Below are 22,236 nucleotides of genomic sequence, written 5' to 3'. Positions count from 1 at the left end.
TTATCATTATTTATTTATTTATAAATACTACTTATGTGTACACCGAAAAAGTTTGACATCTTTGAATTCAGCTCATGAAAAAATGTGGGCGAAAGTGTTGCATTGATATTTTTGGTGAGTGTATTTCCACTATTTTCCTCTGCACACTTTGTTAGGAAGACATTTGATTCAGAGTGTTAAGCAGCAGCACAGAATATAAAGTAGCATAATCCAGGTCACGTGACTTTTATCTTCTTAACACGCTTCTGCTTTAAGCTGCCGAGCACAAGCAAAGGTTTTGGATTCATAATGACACACATGTACACAAACTCATCCACCTTCTCCAGCATTTACATACAGGAATTATTTTCATTTTTTTCCACACTTCCTTCTCACTTCTGCATTTCTTCTCCTCTTCCACAACAAATCATTCATTCATTCATTGGGTTTTGCATTGTATGTCTTTAGATCGTTGTACTCAGTAATGACTTCCTGGCCCAGTTTGTTAATTAATATAGGTCAAGAATATTTAATTTATTAAAGTCAGGGCTTCAGAGGTTTGCTAGAAGATGAGAAAATAAATAGTGTTCATGATTTTGGTTTTAAGTAAAAACTTGAATGGTCATTGTAGATGAAAACTTACATATCATTTTACTAGTGGATAAATGAAGTTTGTTGAAAGAGTTTTAGTGGTAGAGGAATGATTACCGGTAGATTAGATTAGATAGTACTTTATTAATCCTCGAGGGGAAATTTTCAGCACAAACCCGTTCAACATTAGAAAAACAAACAGTTTACAGGGTTACAGAACAAGATGCTGATGGGTCGCCACAATGCGCCCCGTAAAAGATGTGAAAAAGGTAAACGCTGGGGAGGATGAGTAAAATAATACAATCTAGACTGGGCTCCTGAGGGGGCCCAGCCTGGAGTAGGAAAAAAACCTCCATAGCAAAGCACATATACATATTACAACATACAACTCGAGACTTGCAACAGAGGGGAGGGAGTGGGGGGCTATGGTGGTAGGCTGCAGCTCTTCAGGCGCTGCCCAGCCGTCCATCACCCCTAAGGGATTTGCGTCAAGGGCGTTGGATGGAGGATAGTGTATGTGTGTGTGGCGTATATTTTTTGTGGATGCATGTGTGTGTGTAAGCCTGCCGCGTGTCTCTGTTCCTTGGTGTTCTTGCCAGTCAGTCCAAAGTCAACAACAACAGGTGTGTGTCCATGAGAGACAAGAAGGGAGTTTGTTGTGTCTTCGCCGCACTGTCCTTCGGGAGAGTCTTTGTCTATGACTGGTCCTCAAATTCATCCTGCGGGGCAGACAGTCTGATGCTATCCAAATCACAAGAGTGTCCACAGTTCTTCCCGCATCCTCCAATCATTTATGACAGCTTTGGAGTACTTTGAAGACTGCCAGCAACTTCCAATTTGTGGACAAACCAGAGCAACGCTTACTCCAATCAGTAGATGTCCTGTTGTCATAATTTCGAATAAGTGGATATCTTAACGTCCTCGACTGAAATGGTCGCCAGGCACGCGACACTCCTTCTTCCAAGAGTCCGTCGTGTGTCCAGCAACAACCGCTCCGTCACGACAAGCAGGTTCCCCCAAACCCAAGATCTTGTCAATTTTATTGAGGCCAGTTAATTTGTTCCAATATTTAGATTTGGAGAGCAGTGCAAAAAGAGACAACAAGAAAGTTAAGACAAGACAAGACAAAGAAGCAAGCGGGAGAGGAAAGGGTAGTGTCTGCCCTCAATGTGTGCCAGTGAGAAAGAATACTTGTAGCATTGGAAGGGCAAAGCGTTAGCTTTCAAATGCTGCAAAATTAATCATTATATATCCTTCTTTTGAACTGCTAGCTTGTTTTCCACTTTTGTACATTTAAATGATTGTAGTTTTATTCAAGAGTGTCGCTTTCACTTCCGATATGATACCAATATTGGTGCCTTGAGTATTGGTCGATACCGATATTGATCCGATACATCGGCATAAATCATACATAGTTGTTTTACTTTGTTGTGTAAAATGTTAGAAAAAGCTTGATCAAGCGCAGGGTTTCCCCTAGATTGCCAAGATACCTGTGGGGCGTGGTCACCATTACATCATCGTATAATTTGCTATCATAATAAATATAAATAATATATAAATAAATATCTTTAAAAAGGCTCAAAAAATGTATACAAACATTTAAAAACATATGTGTTATTACTAATTAGTATTAACATATCTTTATATCGCCCTGCGATGAGGTGGCGACTTGTCCAGGGTGTACCCTGCCTTCCGCCAGATTGTAGCTGAGATAGGCTCCAGCGCCCCCCGTGACCCCGAAGGGAATAAGCGGTAGTAAATGGATGGATGGGTATCTTTATATCATGTTGCTGTATTTGTAACTGTTGCTGCTTACTGTACAATTAACTTTGTTGAGAATGTTTTAAGAGTCTAGAAACTTTTTGGCCTTTTTCTTTCTTTATTAACGAATAGCAACAGATCTAGCATCTTTTCCTGATGTTACTATAGACTGTACTAGTGTTTACAGACTCTACTTCTGTCCCTCGATGTCCCCAAAGAAAAGCAAGCTACAGCAAGCATGACGTTCACTTCCTTTCTGTTGCTTCTCCAGTTGGACTTCCTCTCCCTAAAAGCCACCACTGTCCTCTTAATATTTGCACATTTTGTAGATGGCAGCGCGTATGTCTGGAAAATATTAAAATGATGACCACATTGCAGACGTGCTGACTATGCGTCAGACAATCGCGTGTGTCTTGTTTATATCATCACAACATCCGGTTTCGGCAGCAATCTTTTTGGTGATCAAAGTCTTTTTTCAGCTAGATATATCCATTCATACAGTAACGACCTGCTGGTGGTAATGTTTTATGTTTGTGTGGTTTTGGTTTGATGTTCATTGTTCCTATGATCACAAACACACCACCGTCTGTGCCTGAAAGTGGATTGGCGGAGAAAATAGAAGTGTTGTTGTGTATCTGGGGAAGCACAGAGATAAAAGTGTTTGAACGTGAGGGTCTGTTGGCAAAAAAAAAAGTTAAAACTAGCTTAAGATTTTTGACTTTTTATATGTAGTATTACTATAATTTGTTTTTACGTAAAAGGTGTGGCGGCTATGATCTTGCCATGGCAGTGCGCCACTATCTGTCGCACTGGCTATCAAAGCCTGAAGTGAAATGACTCAAACAGAAAAACACTAAACTATTTATTATTAACCATCAGGAATAGGCATATGCTGTCTTTAGGTTTAAATGGAGTGGTAATTATTTAAGCAATATTTCCAGAATGGAGGGGTTCGGATTTTTCCCGGAAGTGCACAATCCATCGTTAATAGTTCTTAAATATTACGTGGCATCATCATCATCATCGGCGGTCACTCGAAGCGAGTATGACGATCCTCCTGGTAGGGGGGTATCCCTTCATGGAGGATGCCTGTGCGTGACTTTGTTTAACGTGGGGAGACTGGTGCACAGACAGTCACCACGCGATCCTTGACAGATCCGGGTCAGGGTCCAGTGGCATGGAGTCCAAGACGACTGGGGACCATTTTCTGCTGCAGCCTTCATCCGCCATCCTAGCCGTTGTGACGCTCCATAGGGTTAGCAATCATCCCCCGCCTGTTCCACTATTGAGGTCTTGAGTTGTTATTTCCCCATAACTGGGCCCGCATGGATGTGGGGGTGCCTTCTTCCGCCATCGCAGCCGTTGTGGTAGTTCTTACATCTACCTTCTTCCGCCTGCTCCGCCGTTGAGGTCTACACCGTATCCCAGGCTAGGGGGCAGTCGGGTACTAGGCCTTTGCCAAGGGCCACCTGGGGTAACAGTAGTAAAGGGGTTAACCTCCTCGTGCCCCAAAACCCCATAGAATGACCTCCACTGCCGGATGCACTTTAACGTCATGCCCAGGACACGTAATATTTAAGAACTATTCAGTGGAAAATAAACATTGCACCGACTGTGATATGTTGGAGAAATACTGTGAGTCATTAGATAAGAAGTCCCTTTGTCGTTATAAGGAGCAAACAGCTGTAATTGGATGCAAGGATCCGCACAAGATCAACAAGTCTGAGTGGAGCAGAGACCAAACACGACATATTACTTGATGCCTCATACCTGGACTTTGTGAATGACTTAATTGTTCATCAAAGCCCATTTTACACTTTGAAATACTTTTAAAAGTTAAAGGGGAACATTATCACCAGACCTATGTAAGCGTCAATATATACCTTGATGTTGCAGAAAAAAGACCATATATTTTTTTAACCGATTTCCGAACTCTAAATGGGTGAATTTTGGCGAATTAAACGCCTTTTTATTATTCGCTCTCGGAGCGATGACGTTACAATGTGACGTCACATCGGGAAGCAATCCGCCATTTTCTCAAACACCGAGTCAAATCAGCTCTGTTATTTTCCGTTTTTTCGACTGTTTTCCGTACCTTGGAGACATCATGCCTCGTCGGTGTGTTGTCGGAGGGTGTAACAACACGAACAGGGACGGATTCAAGTTGCACCAGTGGCCCAAAGATGCGAAAGTGGCAAGAAATTGGACGTTTGTTCCGCACACTTTACCGACGAAAGCTATGCTACGACAGAGATGGCAAGAATGTGTGGATATCCTGCGACACTCAAAGCAGATGCATTTCCAACGATAAAGTCAAAGAAATCTGCCGCCAGACCCCCATTGAATCTGCCGGAGTGTGTGAGCAATTCAGGGACAAAGGACCTCGGTAGCACGGCAAGCAATGGCGGCAGTTTGTTCCCGCAGACGAGCGAGCTAAACCCCCTGGATGTCTTGGCTCACACCGTCCCTTATGCCACCGAAGATGATCAAGAGAAGAATATCGACCCTAGCTTCCCTGGCCTGCTGACATCAACTCCAAAACTGGACAGATCAGCTTTCAGGAAAAGAGCACGGATGAGGGTATGTCTATAGAATATATTAATTGATGAAAATTGGGCTGTCTGCACTCTCAAAGTGCATGTTGTTGCCAAATGTATTTCATATGCTGTAAACCTAGTTCATAGTTGTTAGTTTCCTTTAATGCCAGACAAACACATACCAATTGTTGGTTAGAAGGCGATCGCCAAATTATTCCTCGCTTTCTCCCGTGTCGCTGGCTGTCGTGTCGTTTTCTTAGGTTTCGCTTGCATACGGTTCAAACCGATATGGCTCAATAGCTTCAGTTTCTTCTTCAATTTCGTTTTCGCTACCTGCCTCCACACTACAACCATCCGTTTCAATACATGCGTAATCTGTTGAATCGCTTAAGCCGCTGAAATCCGAGTCTGAATCCGAGCTAATGTCGCTATAGCTTGCTGTTCTATGCGCCATGTTTGTTTGTGTTGGCATCACTATGTGACGTCACAGGAAAATGGACGGGTGTATATAACGATGGTTAAAATCAGGCACTTTGAAGCTTTTTTTAGGGATATTGCGTGATGGGTAAAATTTTGAAAAAAACTTCGAAAAATAAAATAAGCCACTGGGAACTGATTTTTAATGGTTTTAACCTTTCTGAAATTGTGATACTGTTCCCCTTTAAAGGGCATTAATGGGAGCCTTAAAAAAAAAGAAGAAAAAAAGAAGTAACTAAATAGTTACTTTTCACAGTAATGCATTACTTTTTGGTGTAAGTAACTGAGTTAGTAACTGAGTTACTTTTGAAATAAAGTAACTAGTAACTGTAACTAGTTACTGGTTTTCAGTAACTAACCCAACACTGAATATCAGGCACATTCATGATAACATACAATACTTACAGTAGTTTGGTGGTTTTTAGCATTATCATAAATTCTTTTCCGGGCGCTTTTCATTTGAACAGAGTGCAGATAACTTGCGTCAACAACAGCAACAACTCATACTGACTGGTACACACAAGCTATGGAGATGATATCAGTAGAAAAAACTGCATTTAGTTTAGATAATAATGAGTCATATATTGGAATATGGGATCCATTATATAAATTTGATTTAACTATTAAATGAACCAAAATATGACTTATTATATCTTTGTGAAAATATTGAACACAGTGTGTTGTCAAGCTTATGAGATGTGATGCAAGTGTAAGCCACTGTGACACTATTGTTCTTTTCTTTTTTTGTATTAATATTTTTAGTGATAATATCAATAAGGGATTTTTAATCACTGCTATTTTGAAATTGTTACTAATATTGATACTGTTTATTGCTATTCTGAATGTTGCTGGGTCGGGTTTGGTTTTGGAATTGGATTGCATTGTTATGGTATTGTTGTGTATTGTTTTGTTGAATTGATTAATAAATTAATTTTAAAAAAACAACAAAAAAAACAACAGCAACATAGAGAGTTCCATGTTTGTTTCCACTAATAATGGCAAACTTCATGAGAGCCGACGCCGACGACTACTTTGGGACAAATGATGATCAGAACCTTATCTTTTTGAGTCTGAAAATAAGAAGGACGAGCTATGTTTTAGAAGCTGCGTGCTAGGAAGATCCAGCAATAGTGAAACATTAAGCCTCATATAGTGTTAAAAATGTCATAAACAAAATAATAAAACAAAACTGTCAAACAATCATTTAAAATATCCGCTCTCACTGTGATGCTGACTGATGCATGGGATGGTTGTATCTTTCAGCACATGACTTGTGCTCTCCGTTGACCTGGCAATTTTAGCTAAATCTTCACTACTCAGGTAAAGATGCTGAGAGCAATTGCACATCTTGCTGAGTCTTCCAAGTGACGTCGTATGGCTTAAGTTGGAATCGGCTTCAGTCGGTCTGAATCTTTAGCTGGAAGTGTATATAAATTCAAAGTTGACTTATTGCCACAGCCTTGCCAATCAACCTACTATAAATGTGTGAGGCATGATATATAAGTGAGGTGCTGTGTCACATAGCCAGAAAAGTTGCATGTTTTAGTGGTAAATATGCATGTAATAAGAGTGTTGTTGGCAGTTTCTGGATGGTTTGTTGGGTGCTGTTCTGCTGAATAGTAAGTCCTCAATGACCTACATTGTTAGCTGCCGTGTACTAACAGCTTTTTTACTATTTATACATAAAAGAAGGAAAGACTAGTTTTGTATTTAAGAAGGGTTGTAGATGATGGGTGTTTTTTTTAAGAGCAGTTTTCCTTTCATTTGTGTTTTTCATAAACACATAACTAATCTATGGAGATCAGAATGCACAAATGCAAAAGGTAAATATTAATTTCACTTTCTATATATATATTTTTTTTTTTTACTAAAATGTATACGCTTTGTTGTCTATTTCTTTCTGGAATGTGTTGTATACTTTATCTCTGCTAAAATAAACCAACAATACAAATTATGTACTGTTCTGTTAATATCTTTGTAAAGTAGTACATCAGCAGGAGATCAAATATGTATGTAAAATACAGAAAAAAAAGAGGGGAACAAAACTATTGATTTTAGAATCCTTTCAGAAATGTTTTAGTTATCAATTTTCTATGAGAAATTGTCCAGGGACTTTAGGGGTGATGTTTTTAATCGCGTTAATCTTATTGTTAATCGCTCATTTAAAGGTGTGATCTAACTAGTCACATTGCGACAGAGCGGAGCACAGCAGAGCCCGCGGCGGCATCAAGAGCAACAGCAGTCCGTCAGGTAGCCTCCCACGCCAGAGACCGTTGCTTATGGCCCATAGCTCTGTGTTCGATTGAAATTACAAACTTTTCCCGAGTTGCTGGAGTCAGTCGCCTCATTTCACTGCCTAGTTTCCATGGAACCTTGCTTGACTTGCGTCAAAGAGCAATTTTGAACCACTGTTTTTACTCAGGAACAGGTCGGGACGCTTACACAAATACACTGCTCTGTTTGTTTCCTTTGACTAGCAGGACTAATGGTAGCCATAGTGCTAACTAGAGTCTGGAGACACTCTTAATGTTATGTTGTAACACTTCCAGCCGGCCCGGAGAACAAGGTCAAGCGGTGGTGTCCAATTTTTCATATTTTGTGTACTTCAATTGTTTTGATCTGCCACAGTAATGCAATAAATGGAAATGAAAATACCTCTTGTAAAGAGATTTTCCTAATGAATTAATTAATTACAGATCACTATTATTTAATCTATTTTTGACAGCACAAATTAGAGTCAAAATCTAATAGTCCATTTCTACAATTTTTCTTGCACGCTGAGTTACTGTCTCTGTGTTGTTGTTTTTAGCGCAACTTCAACTTTCTGGATTGCCAACCCCAATAACAACCTCATCAACTGTGCCGCTGCAGGCTCCGAGGTGAGTATTCGTCTCGTTCATACGTCTCAGCCTCCATCTATAGGGCATCTCTGTCTCGTTAGCGTGTTGCCAGGTCAGATTAATGACAAACTTACAAACCCAGCAGACAACAGACGGAAATAGCGCTGCACTTTGAACGTGAGAGTGTGCCCTTTGGGATTTCACAACAGCTGTAAACTTTTTACACGGGGCCGGTGAAATGAAAAGCTCAGAGTAGTCATCGAACCAGATATAAAATGTTCAGCACTGCGAACTCAACAAAGTTCCGGACATTTAAAAGGACATACCTGGCGACATGGAACCAGAAACGACCCAGCAAAGGGTAATGGTTCTGAAGTTCCTGCGGCAGGAGAGGGTGTCTGAAACGCAGGGTACATTGGTAGAAATTCTAAAATAAACTGAAAAAAAATATCAACTGTATAAAGTATGTTTATGTTAAAGAAAGATTTATGCATTTGCACACTTCTGCCGTCATTAATTATTTAGTTAGTTATTTAGTTAGTTAGCAACATACTGTAGCTTAAAAAGGTTAAACAGGAATTGTCAGAAATGGAGTAAAGCACAACTGATTAGATTTTGAGGGTGATCCGGATCATTTCTATTACGTTACTTTATTACAAGGCCAAACTTGTGTGTGTATGTTTTTGGCCTCTCCTCCACCTGCAGAGACAACTAAAGTGGATGACTGACAACAAGGTTCACTCTCTTAATTTCATTCCGCTATAGAACAAACGCTGAGACCGATGCTAATGCTGAGACTCTTGAAGCTGACAGACCAGCAAAACAAACATGCACGGCCAATTTAATGTATCCTTCGATTTGCGGTGGTATGTTTGTTTGTCTTTTTGTTAGTTTATAACATAGCTCAAAAGGTTATGGGTGGACCATCTGGATTCAGGATTTTTTTAAAGCATTGTATACTATTAGAGATAGACAGAGGTCTGTGCTCTTCGAGTGCTTTTCTAGTTGATATGTGTGCCACAAATTCTACAGATTTCCTGTTTGTCTCTTAGGAAACCGGTTTCTGGTTTATCTTCCACCACGTACCCACAGGACCCTCGGAAGGGCTATACTCGCCAGGGAAAACAGAACATACACCTATGGGCCAGTTCACCAATAACAGAGCCCATTCCAACTACAGGGTGAGTCTGGACCCATCCCACTCAATAGCAACAGAAAACTAAAAATAACATTAAATAATTACGGTCAACAAGTGACTTTGTTATTATGACGGAACATCATTTTAAACTGACAGGAAAAGAAAAGATGGAGACATGTTGATATAACCTAGGTTAATTAAAGCTATATTACCTGTATAGATATTCGGATCGATCTATCCATCCATCCATCCATTTTCTACCGCATGTCCCTTTCGGGGTTGCGGGGGGTGCTGCATTCGGGCGGAAGGCGGGGTACACCCTGGACAAGTCGCCACCTCATCGCAGGGCCAACACAGATAGACAGACAACAATCACACTCACATTTACACACTAGGGCCAATTTAGTGTTGCCAATCAACCTATCCCCAGGTGCATGTTTTTGGAGGTGGGAGGAAGCCGGAGTATCCGGAGGGAACCCACGCAGTCACGGGGAGAACATGCAAACTCCACACAGAAAGATCCCGAGCCTGGAATTGAACTCAGGACTACTCAGGACCGTCGCATTGTGAGGCACATGCACTAACCCTCTGTTGCAAAGTGCTGCCTGGATCGATCTAAAAAACCCTAATTTCATATTACAGGAGTACTTGAAGTCTGAAAAAATTGCAGTATATATACAGCTTAGATGTCAGATAATCATACATCAGATACAGAGTGAGGAGGAGAAATTTACAATGGATGAAGGAAAAGCAAGAGAAAAAGTTAAAATCCCAACGATCGTCACACACACTAGGTGTGGTGAAATTTGTCCTCTGCATTTGACCCATCCCCTTGTTCACCCCCTGGGAGGAGGGGGAGTGTGCGCCACCAACCCTTGATGCTGAGTGCCAAGTAGGGTGGCAATGGGTCCCATTTTTATAGTCTTTGGTATGACCCGAGGTTTGAACTCATGACCTTCCAGTCTCAGGGCGGGCACTCTAACCACAAGGCCACTGAGCAGTGTCAGTGTGGGAAACAAACTCAGGATGGACAGTGATCCTCCAAGATGTACCATCACAAGAAATCAAAGGGTTAGTTATGATGCTGGCTCTGGACTGTGAGTGGAACTTAAACATGCATATCAAATGCTTTTATGTCTGATTTGATAACATTCATGTTTAAGTTGAGATTTACAAGAAATGTTTGCAATTGTAAGGTTCGATTCCCAGGCTCGGGGTCTTCCTGTGTGGAGTTTGCATGTTTTCCCCGTGACTGAGTGGGTTCTTTCCTGGTACTCTGGCTTCCTCCCACCTCCAAAGTTGTTAACTCTGCGATGAGGTGGCAACTTGTCCAGGGTGTACCCTTCCTTCTGCGTGAGTGCAGCTGGGATAGGCTCCAGCAACCCTGAAACCCCAAAAGGGACAAGCGGTGGAAAATGGATTGATGGAAGAGTTAAAAAGCACCCACAGTAAGGTGTGTGGTGCCTGCAGTGTTGGTCCTACATAGAGGCCTGCGTAGTCATGTCCTTTTCCACGCCCATAAATTTTAATTTAATCATTTTACATCTGAGTGCCTAAAAGGGAACTCATGCGGCGTAACGTTCTACACGCTTAAATTGAGCTGTGCACTCTCCTGTTGCATGTTACAGGCACAACCCGGGATAGTCTTTTTTGGGGGCCTGTGTGAACACTGACCTGACACGGGGCGGGAGAAGCAGGGGAGTGATGTAGCGGGAGTTGAAAGAGATGTGTGTGTGGATAGCTCTCTAGATGGTTTGTTGATTGCTTCAAATCCAAAAATTAAAAAGTGGTTCTGCAAGGCAAAACTGTCATATTTTCCACGGGTCAGACCCTGCCAGTGGGCATCGACGGGCGGCAATGCCAAGGTTTCTAATTTTTCCCTTTGGTTTGAGTTTTTTCTTGCCAGGATGTGGGATCAGAGCCGAGGATGTCATTGTGGTTTGTGCAGCTCTTTGAGGCATTTGTGATTAAGGGTTATATAAATAAACGTTCATTGATTTTATTTGATTACCAAAATATGAATATTTTTCCCCCTCTCTTGCGGTGCACCCTACAGAATGCCACACTGGACAATTGCCCATGTGGCCCATGGCTAAAACCGCAACTGCTTGTCTACATTTTCTCTAAAAATTATCTAGGAAAACATCCCGGTTTGGATTAAATGATTAGCTTTGGTGATTTATAATACGATCTTGACGTATCGTTTCAATCTTGTGACTCTGAATGTTATCAAAAGTGTTATCAAGCTCAGGCTGTTGATTAGTGTTTGATATGAATATTTCTGTCATCGTCTCAGGCTGGATTTATTCTGGATAATGGAGTCAAGACAACTCAGGCGAATGACAAGGACAAGAGACCCTTCCTTTCGCTGATTGGATCCAGGTCAGCATCCGTTACACGTTTTCGTTCAGCTGTTCCAGACTTTCAATTCATTTTTTTAATCTGGAACTATTGGCAGGATTGATTGATTGAAACTTTTATTAGTAGATTGCACAGTACAGTACATATTCCGTACAATTGACCACTAAATGGTAACACCCCAATAAGTTTTTCAACTTGTTTAAATCGGGGTCCACGTTAATCAATTCATGGTAATTGAATAAAGGAACATTTCTGTCTTTTAGTGGGTGATTCTTAAACGTCAAATCAGAGAGGATTTTTCAGGTGGTATGCTGCAGGCAGAAGAAAAGCACAAAAAAGTTAGGTTCTTTTTACCAATTTGAATGTGTAAATAAAGCTCACACATTGCCAGGACGAGGCAACGCAACAAAGTATCGAACATTGGAAAGTACCATTGGAGAAAAGAAACAAGCATTTCAATTAAGCATATGACATGTCAATTTTGTTTAAATGGGTAAAGTCGACTAATAGCAAATATCTTGAAAACTGTAACTGTTGTATTGCTGCAGAAATATATCTTAATGCATACTGTATTGCTAAAAACAGAGATGTCTTGATTAGCAATTTTGGCTCATTAACTCATTCTCCTTCTATGCCACATCAATCTGGAATGCACTCCCAACAGGTGTAAAAGAAAGTGCATCTCTATCCTCCTTCAAAACCGCACTAAAAGAACACATCCAGGCAACTTCAACCCTAGACTAACACCCTCCCCCCTCCACATCCCACCTCCCCGGATTGTAAATAATCAAATGTAAATAATCAAATGTATATACTTGTTCTTATGCTTTCTGAGCTCACTATGTTCACTGCTCGCTGTACATATCCTACCAAGTCTGACCTACACTGTTTCAATGTCCATTTCTCAGATGATGCAATTGTTGATGACTGAAGTGCTGAGCAGTCATCTGGCAAGACTCTCTCGTACAAATATAATAAATAAAAACAGTTCCAGTTGTTACATGATCATACCCTAGCCGAGCAAATAAACGAGCCTCTTAAAGCCGGCAAGTGCAAGCATAAATCTTTACCAACAAAAGTTGTGATGGCCTCAATTACTGTATTCTTCATGGACTGCAGAGAATCGGGTGGTAATGCCAGTAGGCCTAATTATCTCTGTTTCTTTTGTTTTGCCCCAAACTAGGGTTGTACGGTATATCAGTACTAGTAAAGTACCGCAATACTAATGATTCATACGGTACTATACCACCTCTAAAAAGTACCGGTTTCTCCCCCGGCCCCCTTTTATTTTTTTTACGGGCATGATGCCGCGCCGTCGTTACGCCGTGACATTCCTGGTTTTACAAGCAGAGGAGCATGTTCGGCAACGCACATTCACTGAGTACATACAAGCAGACACAGTGTGTAGACAGAAAAGGGAGAACGGACGCATTTTGACTTAAAAAGTTACGATAAAGGTGAAGTTATAACACTGAAACACCCTCAGGAAGAGGTACTTTAAAACATGGCTAGCTCGCTAGCAGCGAACATCCATCCCCAGTGTGCAGTCTTTTAGCTAGTTCTAAATCACTAATCCTTGTCTTCATGGCGACACATAAAGTAAGTTTCTTACAAGTATCATCCCTGCAGGACGAGGAATATCTAAACATGCTTCACTACACACCGTAGGAGGATACAATAGCTCACCGGCATCACAATGTAAACAAACGCCATGGGTGGATCTACACCCGACATCCACTGTAATGATACCAAGTACAAGAGCGTCGATACTACTGATTACATCGATATTTTTTAGCATCACAAAATCTTTTTTTGTTTTTTATTTATTTCTATTATGTTTATAAACTCAGGAAATATGTCCCTGGACAAATGAGGACTTAAATTATGACCAATGTATGATCCTGTAACTACTTGGTATCGAATCGATACCCAAATTTGTGGTATCATCCAAAACTAATGTAAAGTATCAAACAACAGAAGAATAAGTGATTATTACATTTTAACAGAAGTGTAGATAGAACATGTTAAAAGAGAATGTAAGCCGATCTTAACAGTAAATGAACAAGTAGATACAAAATTCATTTTCTACCGCTTGTCCTTCATAAATTTGACAAAAAAATACAATGGAAAATGACAATATGTTACTGCATACGTCAGCAGTCAAATTAGGAGCCTTTGTTTGCTTACGTACTAATAAAATAAAAGTTGTCTCGTATGTTCACTATTTTACTTAAGGACAAGATTGTTCTTGTCAATAAGACACATATGTTTAATGTACCGTAAGATATTTTGTTGAAATAAAGCCAATAATGCCATTTTGCCATAATGCCGGTACCGCTACCAAACTATTGTTATGTATGGTTGTTGGAAGCTAACATTAGCACAGTGTGATGAGGTTGCTGCTGCTGCAAGCAGAAGGCCGCTGGGCTCAATCTCCGAACAGTTAAAAAGGGCAAAAATCAGGGCCGAATTTTGCTTCTCTAGTTAGAAACCTCTAGTGTTAAAAAGGTTTATCTGAATGCACAAACAGAGTTCTGTCGGTCTGGGAAACACCTTGTAAACACAACAAACGTCTGTTTTGTGACCACACGCTGATACTACCTTGTGTACTTTTAGGTATGGCCCCCACCAGGATGCTGACCCTTTCAAACCCAGAGTTCCTGCTCTCATTAACCATTTCGTAGCCTACAAGAACCAGGATCATGGTGCATGGCTTAGAGGAGGGGATGTCTGGCTTGACGACTGCCAGTGAGTGCATTCTTGTGGTGTTTTTTTTTTGTTTTTTTAAGTAACTGAAAATGTTTGTGAGTGTATTAATTTTTTTATTTTTTTTTTAGATTTGCAGATAATGGCATTGGTCTCACCCTGGCAAGGTAAGAACGTATCTTTCTAACTGAGAACATTGTAAACCAATGGCAATTTTTTTTTTTTAAAGCAAGGGATTATTTGATTATGACATGTAATTAATCTAATAAATCTTATTTTAATCCAACCTACAAATGCTGAGAATAGATTTCATCGAGAGACATTTTCATTTAAGTACATTATAAAGAAGGCTATATTAGCAAAAGAAGTGGATTTATAAATTAATTTATTGTTTTTAACAGACTTAAACATACACAATCTCAGACTTTTATCAGATCCATCTAAAATACTGACAATAAAACATCAAAAACCAGTAACACTTCTGACAAATACAAAAGCAAGAATTAAACATTGAACCTGTTACTTTTCTCAGGGAAACTACACTCTTTTTTTGTAATTTTGCCTATCGTTCACAATCAATATGAAAGACATGACGACGGATGGATTTTTTATGCATTCTAACTTGTAAATAAACATGAATAAAAGTTTGCTTACAACGGACACAATGGGAAGTCCACAATTTTATTTATTTATTTATTCATAAAACCCAATAAATAACCATCCAAAAAGCACCAACAATACTCCATTTACATTTCGTGATTTCAATATTAACCAAGTATTAGTGATATTGTTATTATAAGCGCTAATGCAGACAAACTATTTATAGCGGCGCTGTGATCACAACAAGCCTGGGTACAATTACGACATGATCGACTGGTGAGGTGTTTTCTTGCTTCCTTGCTCCCTAAAAGTAAGGATGGCAATTAATACGATTTTTCTGGTTACGATTCCACTTTCCATTCTGCCTAATGATTCGGTTCATTAACTTTTCTCTTATCGATTCTTATTTGGGGGAAAAAAGAGAAAAAAGGTTGGATCAGCATCAATTCTGTTTAGTTTAGGGGTATCATGACCTTACAAAGTCTACAGTGAGGTCTCAAGAGGCATAGATGAAAAAAAAACAACCTTTTTGTATATAAATATAAGACATTTAATTTAATTTGCTCTGGCATTTTGAGCGCTGACGTCACTACACACACGGCATGTTGCGTAATGACGCCCTCCTCACTCGGAAGGATCGATAAGAAAATCCTTTGAATAAATGGCTAGGACTGAGCACCGGTTCTGAAGAAGAACCGGTTTTCGATTCACATCCCTACCTAGAAGTTTATTTTACGTCAGGGGTCCTTACTCACTGGATCGGTTCGCAGCTGAGTGTGAAGCGACTGGGATGAGAATCAGCACCTCCAAGTCCGAGTCCATGGTTCTCGCCCGGAAAAAGGTGGAGTGCCATCTCCGGGTTGCGGAGGAGACCCTGCCCCAAGTGGAGGAGTTCAAGTACCTCGGAGTCTTGTTCACGAGTAAGGGAAGAGTGGATCGTGAGATCGACAGGCGGATCGGTGCGGCGTCTTATAATGATAAATGATAAATGGGTTACTCTTGTATAGCGCTTTTCTACCTTCAAGGTACTCAAAGCGCTTTGACAGTATTTCCACATTCACCCATTCACACACACATTCACACACTGATGGCGGGAGCTGCCATGCAAGGCGCTAACCAGCAGCCATCAGGAGCAAGGGGTGAAGTGTCTTGCCCAAGGACACAACGGACGTGACTAGGATGGTAGAAGGTGGGGATTGAACCCCAGTAATCAGCAACCCTCCGATTGCTGGCCAGCCACTCTACCAAATTCGCCACGCCGTCCTTCAGTAATGCGGACGCTGTATTGATCCGTTGTGGTGAAGAAGGAGCTGAGCTGGAAGGCAAAGCTCTCAATTTACCAGTCGATCTACGTTCCCATCCTCACTTATGGTCATGAGCTTTGGGTCATGACCGAAAGGACAAGATCACGGGTACAAGCGGCCGAAATGAGTTTCCTCCGCTGGGTGGCGGGGCTCTCCCTCAGAGATAGGGTGAGATGCTCTGTCATCCAGGGGGAGCTCAAAGTAAAGCCGCTGCTCCTCCACATCGAGAGGAGCCAGATGAGGTGGTTCGGGCATCTGGTCAAGATGCCACCCGAACGCCTCCCTAGGGAGGTGTTTAGGGCACGTCCGACTGGTAGGAGGCCACGGGGAAGACCCAGGACATGTTGGGAAGACTATGTCTCCTGGCTGGCCTGGGAATGCCTCGGGATCCCCCGGGAAGAGCTGGAAGAAGTGACTGGGGAGAGGGAAGTCTGGGCTTCCCTGATTAGGCTGCTTACCCCGTGACCCGACCTCGGATAAGCGGAAGAAGATGGATGGATGGATGGATGGTCCCCTGATGTAAAGCTACCAGTCGATGGTGGAGGGTGTGTCAGTAGATCAAGAGCCAGGCATTAAAAAAATAGACCTTAAAATTAGCATTCATCAATCTTCACTATGACATAATTTTCGTTACTTGATTGACATTCCTGGCACCCGATGGTCTTGTGAGATGACGCTGGCTGCTGCAGGTTCATTATTAAGAAAAATTGACCGAGACGAGGGTGAGAAACACTTTTAATTTCAACAGACTCTCGCGCCGTACCTGCTGTCAAAACTCTAAAGACCGACTGCACAGTTCCTGTCTTCACAATAAAAGCCCTGCTTCATCCTGCCTGCGCTAACAAAATAAGAGTCTCAGAAAGCTGGCGTGCACAAGCTAGCGAGCTACGGAGTTTGCCCCCAATGTATTTCTTGTAAAATGTATAAAAACGAGTATTGAAGCTGGACAAATATGATGCCAAAAACCAACCACTTTCATGTGGTATTGGACAGAAAGGAGGACTTTTGTTCCCCTCCATTTGAAAATATGGACGTTATCAGCACTACTGTCTGATTCCAATCAATGCACGTCATGAAAGAAAGGAATCAATATGTGTTAATATGCTTGTATTATTATTAAACACCTTTAACTTGTTAACAAAAAAGTCACTTTCATAAATAAATAAATATAAATTATATATTATGAATGAGGTAGATCGCTTTGACTTGTTCAATTGAAAAGTAACTCGCCTGCAGAAAAAGTGTTGGCACCTCTGTTGTACATCATAAATCATGCATCTCACCTGGATAGAAGAAGTCTGAGGACGTATTCCGACAAGGTGGTACACTTTGACAGCCATTTAGGACCCAGAAATGGCGAGAACGACACGCAAAGATGCTTGGTTCCCCCCATCCCCAGCAGTTAGCATCCTAATGACAGCAGACATTGCACAGTGTTGGCTCTCGTGAAGTCTGCAGAGAGCAGTAATCAGTGATAAAGAAAAAAAAAAGAAAGGTTGTGAGGCCCGTTAATACAATACATACAGCATTGACTTACATCATGTATATAAAACCTCAATGGAGGTGTTTGGAAGTTTTTTATGGACTTTATAGGCAGAATAGAGCGACTCCCATAGGCTTCATTGTAAGCAGACTTTTGAGCACATTTATTTAATATTTAGAATGCAAAAAATATATATAACATCCATCGTCATGTCTCCCATAATGACTCTAAACGATAGGCAAAATTCCCAAAAAAGTGCAGTTTCCCTTAAAGACAGTGTTTTTCAAATAGTGGGGCAGGCCCTCCTGGAGGGGGTGGGGTGGTGAGGCAAGGGACTTCCAGTATTCACGTCTTCCTTCATTCTTTAACAAATCACAAGCCTTCAGCTAGGTCACTGCTCAAATTAATCAACAGACTCAACAAAGAACTATGACCAAGTATGTATATATATATATATATATATATATATATATATATATATATATATATATATATATATATATATATGTATGTACACATATATATATATATATATATATATATATATATATATATATATATATATATATATATATATATATATGTATATATACAAAACCCTTCAGTTTACTGGTAATAATGTATATATAAAACTAAATACATACATATTATCAAGTTCTCATTGGGATTTCAATTCAGGGGTTGTGTAAAAAAAATGTTGTCGCCTAGAGGGGGCGTGACAGAAAATAATTGAGAACTACTGATCTACGTGGAGGACATACACATACTGTAAATACACACATATACACATTCACAGACTTCGATTCCTGTACTTGAGTTAGGAAGGGTATATTACATTGTAGTCTTTATAAATACACAGAAATTCCCAAAAGGGGCCGGGGGCGTGAACAAATTATATAGTTTATCGGTAATGAGGATATAAATAAATAAATAGATATTGATATATAATTGATATAAGATTTCAATTCAGGGGTGAACATTTTTGTCTCCTAGAAGGGGCATGACAAAAAGTAATTGAGAAGCACTGACTTAAAGGGAACTGCACTTTTTTGGAATTTTGCCCATCATTTACAATCCTATTGTAAGACAAGAACACAAGTTTTTCTTTTTTTATGCTTTCTAGCTAATAGATAAATGCAAGCAAAAGTCCGCTTACAATTGAGCGTATGGGAGTCACTCTACTACAACACTGACTACAACTCATGTCAGTCGTGGTTCACTGGGGTGAGTTTTTCCTTGCCCGTATGTGGGCTTTGTACCGAGGATGTCGTTGTGGCTTGTGCAGCCCTTTGAGACACTTGTGATTTAGGGCTATATAAATAAAGATTGATTGAGATTGATTGACTTTATAAGAGACAAATAACATACTAAAACATCACTTACTGTACATTGTCTGCTCTCACTGGGAGGCTGACTGTTAGGATGTTGGTATAGAGCGTTACATAAGCTGCACCCACTGAATTTTAGAAGAACATTTTTTTTCTATGTTTTAGTCGCACCGGACTATAAGCCCCAGATATATATGTTGTGAAATGAGTTATTTACACTGAGAGATTTTGTAAATGTTTATTTATATACCTTAATTGTTTCCAAATGGTGTCTGTTACGCGGCATTAAAATAGCTGATCAAACACAACAGAAGTCATTATCATGGACCCACTAGCTCTAACTAAACTCTCCAATCTGAGGAATTTGTGAATCTGATACAATACAAAAAGAATTCCATACTAACACAGACACTCGTAAACGTGTTAGCATGTTAGCTAATGCTAACAACGCTAGCTTCATTACATTACAATAGCACGTACAAATATGCATGCACTCCTACAGACATCACACATGGGATGGTTTAGTAACTAAGAATCGTTTTATTTATATTGTAAAACTTACAAATGTTGCTTGGAGTGATGAATGAAGAATCCATACCAGTAGAAACGCTATGGACGCACGCCCGACTACAACTACCTTCTGCAAATCAAACCCAAACAAAATGGCAGTCAGTGAACGTCTACTTCAGGGTGTGACTGATCATTGTTTTACATTGATTGAACAAGTTAAGAACAAGTAGAGGGGGAGGAAACTTGCATCATACAAAGACAGAGATTAAAAATTAGATACACACAAGTAAAAAGCATAGGGCTTCATAGGGCTTGATTTACTAATATTTCAGATACCAAGTGCTAAACAGCATGTGCAATCTATAAAACAGTGTGTATTGTTATTGGGCGTGTTGCATGTGATCTACAAAGGCATCTACAATAAAACCACTTTTATTTTTTTTTACCACCAAAGGTGCTCTCATTGAAGAGGCTGCAGTTACTCGACTCAAGACGTGAAAAAATGCACACTCAAAGATTATTTTTTCATGTAAGAAATATTTTATTAATATTTATTCTATGTGAAACAATTGAACGTCATTAAAAAAATACTATAGGATACCAAAACACATCAAGTCAATTTGTTTGTATCAACCCATTGAGTCCTCTAGCAGCTGATGTTGCTGAAAAGATGATAAGTCTAATCTTTTTATTTCTGACCGTCCAAAATGTTGACACACACACACACGTAGGATTCTCAAGCACTGATCCTGCAGCCATGTGTGGAACTGTCAGTTTGCACGTCCTTCTCACAGGTGCTAAATAAAACACAAAATAGTGCTCACAAAACGGTGACGAGTGTTGATAATTCACATTGCGCTTGCTAAATAATTATATTTGCATTTTATCCTCCCGGTATTGTGGCTGTTTTAATGATGAGCATCCATCCATCCATTGTCTACCGCTTGTCCCTATCTATATTTAGCATATTAATGAAGACAGAGACGCAAAATGGATTGCATGCCTTATTCTGCTCACTTAACAGAGGCATTCACCTTTGCACTCATTTAGTAGATCACCTTTGCGTGTGCTACATGCACATGTTTTAGTACTAAATCAGTACTAAAATGTAATTTTGTATTAAATCAGGCTGATAATGCGCTACATATGGTTGTAATTAATTGCAATTAACACAATAATTTGACACCCTGACATTATCTATCTACTGTATGTAATGTAGAACACCCCTCTTTATTGTATTCGCAGCCTGTGTGGGTAATTGGAAAATACCTTGTAAGGAGCTCAGGGTGCAATGGTAAACAGCTTTTTGAAGCAATGTGAAAAGTAATTTAAGAGCTGTCCCCGAGGTGGGAATTATTCAGAAGTCTATAGGCTTGATGCATACTGATGATCCAACGGATCACACACCCACATCACTTCATCACGCAAGATATTAAGAGCATGCTTAGGTGAGACAGAGCTGATGGACTTCCTTGGTCTGGTGGTATATCTCCAGGAATACATTTCCATAACATTGTACATATCTACAGTAAATATAACAGTGAACTGTACACAAAAGGCAGAACTATTCAGATTTTTTAATAGGTCAACTTGATTATTTAAGAAAATAATAATTTCAGGATTTCCTTTGCCTGGTAATGATTATTGACTTCAAACTCACATTTACAGCTTGGCCTGTCAAATTTAACGCATGTGGCTCAGTTGGTAGAGCAGCCTGAGGGTTCCTGGTTCAATCCCCAGTCACGTCCGTTGTGTCCTTGAGCAACACGCTTCACCCTTGCTCCTGATGGGTCGTGGTTAGGGCCTTGCATGGCAGCTCCTGCCATCAGTGTGTGAATGTGTGTGTGAATGTGGAAATAGTGTCAAAGCACTTTGAGTACCTTGAAGGTTGAAAAGTATAACCCATTTACCATTAACTATCCATCCATCCATCCATTTTTTACGGGGGGTGCTGGAGCCTATCTCAGCTGCATTCGGGCGGAAGGCGGGGTACACCCTGGACAAGTCGCCACCTCATCACAGGGCCAACACAGATAGACAGACAACATTCACACTCACATTCACACACTCGGGACGATTTAGTGTTGCCAATCAACCTATCCCCAAGTGCATGTCTTTGGAGGTGGGAGGAAGCCGGAGTACCCGGAGGGAACCCACGCAGTCACGGGGAGAACATGCAAACTCCACACAGAAAGATCCCGAGCCCGGGATTGAACTCAGGACTACTCAGGACCTTCGTATTGTGAGGCACATGCACTAATCCCTGTCCCACCGTGCTGCCTACCATTAACTAATTAATCACAAATAATGATCACAATAATGACCTCTATGTATAAACATAGGTAAATCAAAAATTTTATTTTGAGCGTACATGCTCTTTTACGTTAACCGCGGATAGTTACCTAAAAAGGCAGCGCGGGTTTTTATGTGGTCACAGGTTAGTGATCGGGTCAATGTATACGTCAGTGCAAGGATGAGTGAGGAAACTCTGACTGTTGTGCTTTCTGGAAAATGTTACTTCAAAATACACCCTGACAGGACTTTAGATAGAACTGTTCCCAAATTTTGAGGAAATAAATGGCAGTAAAACATTTGAAACTGGGAAAGTACTCAAGAGAGCA

At 40.4% G+C, this 22,236-nt stretch overlaps 1 protein-coding gene across 2 annotated transcripts in view; it reads left to right on the top strand.

Annotated features, from left to right (window-relative positions):
* cemip (cell migration inducing hyaluronidase 1) overlaps positions 1-22,236 on the top strand; it is a 344,459-nt gene that overhangs the window by 283,987 nt on the left and 38,236 nt on the right. For both annotated transcript variants that reach the window (XM_061963866.2, XM_061963867.2), the window contains 5 exons: positions 8,155-8,224; positions 9,238-9,366; positions 11,620-11,705; positions 14,301-14,432; positions 14,522-14,557. In XM_061963866.2, coding sequence (XP_061819850.2) covers positions 8,155-8,224; positions 9,238-9,366; positions 11,620-11,705; positions 14,301-14,432; positions 14,522-14,557 — 453 coding nt within the window. The remainder of the gene's footprint in view (positions 1-8,154; positions 8,225-9,237; positions 9,367-11,619; positions 11,706-14,300; positions 14,433-14,521; positions 14,558-22,236) is intronic.

This window comes from Nerophis lumbriciformis, linkage group LG06, assembly GCF_033978685.3.
Source record: "Nerophis lumbriciformis linkage group LG06, RoL_Nlum_v2.1, whole genome shotgun sequence".
Lineage (NCBI taxonomy): Eukaryota > Metazoa > Chordata > Actinopteri > Syngnathiformes > Syngnathidae > Nerophis > Nerophis lumbriciformis.
The sequence above is the reverse complement of the archived record's forward strand: the minus strand, read 5'-3'. Positions and strand labels throughout refer to the sequence as shown.